Below are 5,625 nucleotides of genomic sequence, written 5' to 3' on the forward strand. Positions count from 1 at the left end.
GAGGAGGGGGGGGGGGGGGGGGGGGGGGGATTTCCCGACCAAATATTTCCTTTGTTCATGGATAACCAAGCTAATAATAAAGATATGTCATTATAGACGTGTCGAAGTTTGCAATGAAAAGTGGTTACATTATAATTGCCCTCCCCACTTGTGGGATTACACTTGGTATATTGTTGTTGTTGGTAATTTTGATTTCACAAAACCTAAGCAGTAACGATGTTTTGCCACTTTTCCATATGAGTGATTAAAGGCATCCTAAATGGTAAATTTATTTCCAGCTTCCATGATCAGAATATCAAATTAGGTTTAGCTGATTTAACACAACTGTCAACTAGGAGTAGCGAGTGGCTTTAATTATTTGCAGTTCAGCTTAAATAACTTAAATGGCGGTTCTGGAATCAGCTGTGCACTTCCCCTTGAGTTATTAATTTTTCCCAATTGTGTATACTTTTTGCAGACAATATTGTGTTGATTGACTAATCAACCAAGGGTATCAACAAAAACTTAGAATTATATAGAAACATCTTTGAGAGTAAGAGTTCTAAGATATGTGGAAATAAGACGAAATATATGCACTATAAGTAGAGCAACGAGCATATGAGTAGGCTTGATGTAAGATAAACAGGATTGCAAGGCCTAAATGTAGATACTTTAGATATCTAAGCTCAAAGTTTCTGGACAATGGTATGATATATCATGTAATCAAGACGTAATAAATACATCGTATTTTTTTCATCTCCGTTGGAATTTAAACCTGAGATTTTTATGGTTCTCTCCCACTTCATTGACCACAAGGCTACACCATTAGGTCTAGTGGTAGTCCATATTTGTTTGGAGACTTGTTAATCTCGCTGGGGGACTCGTATGTCAATAGAAAATGTAGAGAATTTCTAAGGTTGGAGATTCTAATTTATCAAATATTGGAATGAAACAGTCTAAAAGGAGTGAAATGAATAATAATGATTCAAATAGTCGACCCAACTAGCTTGAGTCAGTTGTTATAGTTCTTTCCTTGCATTTACTAGTGGAAGCATCCTATTCCACCAAAAAATTTCTATAGACATAGCTATGAATGTTCATGGTTCAGTTTGGTTTGCTTTTTACCTATAAAGAAATCAAAACCACTATATCTCTTTGTTAACAAATACAAAAAACCAAAGAGAGTTGATTATTTTCGTTTCAGTTTTATTAGTTTTTTTATTTCTTTAGATGACATACAAATTTAACTCATTCAGGGGTCATTTGGTTTGAAAACAAATTATCCTGGATTATTCTTATTGATTGTTTTGTTAGTTGTATTCAAAATGATATGCATTGCATAATTTCTTATTAACCATTTTTTTAACGGAAGAACGAAATGTTGCTGAGCTAAATTTATAAATATGTGACACACAGGGTCGCAGACAGAAGACCCTCATCATCTACTCACTTTCTCTTTAACCAAAGCTTGTAACATCTTTTTTTAAAAAACTATGGTGTTGGACCAACTTGGGCACACCTTGACTAATTCCACGTGTTACCTGCTAATTTCCAGCAGCACAGGCACTGGTACTGGGTAAATTTGTCCGCCAAGGCTTAAACAAATGGGATGAAATCACCTCATGTTTTTTTCTCTGGCTGATTGAACCTGAGACCTCATAGTTCTCAACCCATTACATCGACCACTAGCCACACCCTTAGGTAACATCTCTCCTTTTCTTTTAGAAGTTAAGCTTGTTTCGCCTCTTGATTACCAATAAGAATAAAATCTGAAATAATTAACTTAAAAGGCAAGTTTCATCATCCACTCAACCTCTCTTTAAGCCAAAGCTTGTTATCTTGATTACCAATAAGAATAACACGCCGAAAACATTAATTTAGAAGGCAAGTTATATGGGACTGACTGTCAGGCTTAAGTCCAACATATCTACAAGATGTGTGTCTGTGGATAGGATGCTAAGGTATATATGCATCCATACAATATTAGACGATTAAATCTAACCACATATGGCAAAATGAGAGAACTTTTGAAGTCCATGCAGACCTAGCGAAAAGAATAGGGAAGAATGGAAGAAAGAGATCTGAATAGGCAATACCAATTAGTTGGGATTAAGATTTAGTTATGTTAGCATGTCTATTTTAGTCCATTATTTTCTAAGAGCCCCTTAGTCCTGCCAGTAGGAAAATATAGAAAAGTTCAGGTACTCATTTTTTATTTTAATTTATACAATACTGCAATGAGATGAACTTATATTGCAGCGATATGGACAGTGATGATTCATACAGCTGGCCTCAACTTGCTATGTTGTGTATAAAATAATTTAGATCAGGCCTAATACGAACAAAATGGACTTCTTGGTGTCAAAATGAATGTAATTATTTTCAAGATTTAAAGGGACAACTTATGTTTGGGCAGACATCCAAGCTATGTCACAGAGTTATGTTAAAAAAAAAAATCCAATCTCATGCAATTAATTATAAAGCAACATTCGGTATTAGTGAAAATATACTGTAAAAAAAGGGCATAATTCTACCAGAAAGAACAGCAAAGGGAATTATGCATACAGCCTCGAATCTCCAAACTTTGAGGGCTTGACATTTTTTTACTTTTTATGACAAGGGAAACCCGCAGCTGCTACCCTTTGGGTGCGCACAAGGTAAAATCCCTGATCCTATGCAATAGCTCGCAAACCACATAGGAGAGGTAACCCGCACTAGGCAAGCCCAGTGCGACGAGCTCGACCCAGAAGGCAAACCCATTGTTTTTGCTGGCAAGGGGTTTCGAACTTGAGACCTCCAACATGGAAGTCCCAAGCCCAAACCACTGGGCCACCTCGAAGGGTTGAGGGCTTGACATTTTATCTATCTTATGTGGTTTTCTACACATGATTAGCAAAGCTATTCAGTCATTTTTACACAAATGTTAAGTCATCAGAATTGAAACCAAGTGCTACCTAGGTGAAGAACATCAAATACAATTCAAAGTCTAGTTAGTGGCATATCGCAACAGTAGAAAGTCAAGCTAGGATAAACTCAATAATTATTATTTTGACAAGTAGGAAAAATCTTAATTGTCTAGGAAACAAACCTCCGACTTTCTTTGTACTCTTCCTTCTCCTGCAGCCTCAATGCCGTCCAATTTCAGTAGCTGTCTTATCAGCATTTCTGTCAAATGGATAATATCCTTGTCCTCAACATTAGTACCACCAAACACGACGGCTTGTACAGCAGAGACCTGTTGTAATGAAGACCAAAGTAAGACTTCAAATTAAGAGATGATGGTTTCATCAGCCACCTTACAACAAAAGGAAATCAACCTGCTCTGAGAGCTTATCCACTTCTGTTCTCACTTCAGCAACAGCTTCGGCTCCTCTTGATATTTCAGTGGTAACCCTAACCTCTTCAGGAATTTTTTCCTCAACCGTTTCTTCCTCCATAACTAACACTTTGGAATTGTCTTTCACACCAACCAAGTGCAGATATTCATGATCTTCTTTTTCTTTTCCACGGAATAGAAGTTTTTGCACCTTAGGCTCCAAACCGATTATTGAGGAAAGGATACTTTTTACTTCACCTATATCCAAATTTGATTGGCATTAAATGCTTAGAACAGCTCAAGCATAGCAAGAGTATTGTGGACAACTTATAACATCCATGTACAAATATAGACGATGCAACAGTAATTTAACATGAACGAATTTTAGTAAATCCAACAATAAACTATTACTTTCACTAAAACAATAAAAACTATTACATTTACTAAATTGATTTGATTTGAGTTAATAAAAGCTTACACACACTGAAACACCGCACAGATCACAGGTAACAATGTCGTAAACATTGCTTTCGAGGACTATAATCGCTTTCAATTATTGTGATAAAAAAGAAAATGGTAAGAGCTTAAGAAGGCACTGTGGTGTAGTTGGTTATCATTGTAAACACTTTTCCTCATCCTAAAATGTAGATAGCTACCATTCCATTTCCTCCCATTCTAATTACAAATCTACCTTGCCATTATATAAGTAGCAAGTGGTGCAACAACAGTGTGGCATAAAAGTGGATGAAGCTCGAATGAATCATGGGAGGCAGTTCAAATTCCAAAAAAGTAAGAAAACCCGGTAGACTTCTTTCAATCTATCTAAGCCTTAGCCTTGGTGGGAGGATGCAGGTCCCAATGGAATAGTTGAGATGGGTGCAAGTGCAGCTTGACATCATCATTTATTAAGAAATTGAAAGAAAACGGACGAAATAACATTTTTTAGAAACATTATCCACTGTACTGAGAAACCATGCAAGGATAGATACAAGTCACATCCTACCAGGGGTGGAGACATTATTGTGGTTACTTTCAAATTTCTGTTGAATGCTTCTCAAATTGAGAGTGCTGCCATTAAATAGAAAGTATACATAGTACATCCCTAAAGATCCGTCATTCCTATCCCTAACAATTCTTTATTCTATCCCTCCAAATTTGTTATTCTATCACAATATTTATTTTCTTTGATTACTACAACAAATCTCTATAATTACACTTATATACATCACTATATAGTTACATTAATATATACAATTAAATACTACTAATTCGTGATGTGTGAGCTATTCACCATGCTAACACTTACGACTTTGGCAGAACTCAATAGTTTTGGCTATAATTACACTCATATACAAAACTATATAGTTACATTAATATATACAATTATTCGCTATTAATTCATTATGTGTGAGCTATCCATCATGCTAACAGTTACGGCTTTGGCAGAACTCAATAGTTTTGGCTAAACCCTAATTTTTTTAACTTTTAACATGTATAATTAAAATTGTGATCCGGAACACATAAACTAAAAATTTGATTCCTACTAGTACCAAGCAACATACAATAAACAAACTCATAAACACACATTCTATACAGAATCCACACCAAACTGGACAATCCCTATCCTTTCGACCTCGAAATATAACCAAAAATATTACTGAAAATTACTGAAATGAGGGGAGAATATTACCAAAAGTGAATTCAGGTGGCACAGGAAGGTCAAATTCCTGAGAAGCATACGAGACCTTGATGATAATAGTGGGATTAGCGGCAGCATCGTTTTCTCTCTTCTGAACAAGCATGCCGCTGGGTCTAATTTCCCAGACAGCTTCATCGCTGCTGCTGGTACTGCTTTTGATTGACTCTTTCATCCCCAAATCTCCAATGGGGGATGGATTATCGATCTACAACAACGGAGATTGATACCAGTAATAATTTGAAGATTATTTGAGAAAGATAGACGACAAGGGGAAGTACAAGAGACCTAGGGAACTGTGCTAAGTACGGATAAAGAAAAAAGGATTAACTTAATGACAATTATATTAAGGAGGGATTATAACTAAAATCAACTATGGTTGTGGGCGGGTTTATGATACGATTCAATTTATTTGGTCTATTTTAATTTGATAAGAAGTTTATTCAAATTAGGTGAGCTTAAGTTTTATTTGGACACTAGATATAGGACCCCGTGCCAGCACGGGGCCCAATATATATATTTTTTTTAATTTTAATTTATGTCATACTATGGAATTTGAGAAGTTATTGAAATTTTTATATGATTTTAAAAATATTTTAAATTTTTAGCTATTGTGATTTGTAGTACTTTTTTT

At 35.5% G+C, this 5,625-nt stretch overlaps 1 protein-coding gene across 1 annotated transcript in view; it reads right to left on the reverse strand.

Moving 5' to 3' along the window:
* LOC102605123 (BAG family molecular chaperone regulator 4-like) overlaps positions 1 to 5,317 on the reverse strand; it is a 6,860-nt gene extending 1,543 nt beyond the window's left edge. Inside the window, exons 1-3 of the mRNA XM_006338912.2 lie at positions 4,986 to 5,317; positions 3,297 to 3,553; positions 3,068 to 3,214 (exon numbers count right to left, since the gene is read on the reverse strand). Of these exons, the coding sequence (XP_006338974.1) occupies positions 3,068 to 3,214; positions 3,297 to 3,553; positions 4,986 to 5,166 (585 nt within the window). The 5' untranslated portion in view covers positions 5,167 to 5,317. The remainder of the gene's footprint in view (positions 1 to 3,067; positions 3,215 to 3,296; positions 3,554 to 4,985) is intronic.
* Between the last annotated feature and the right edge of the window lie 308 nt (positions 5,318 to 5,625).

Source organism: Solanum tuberosum, unplaced genomic scaffold (genome assembly GCF_000226075.1).
Source record: "Solanum tuberosum cultivar DM 1-3 516 R44 unplaced genomic scaffold, SolTub_3.0 scf00008, whole genome shotgun sequence".
NCBI classification, from domain to species: domain Eukaryota; kingdom Viridiplantae; phylum Streptophyta; class Magnoliopsida; order Solanales; family Solanaceae; genus Solanum; species Solanum tuberosum.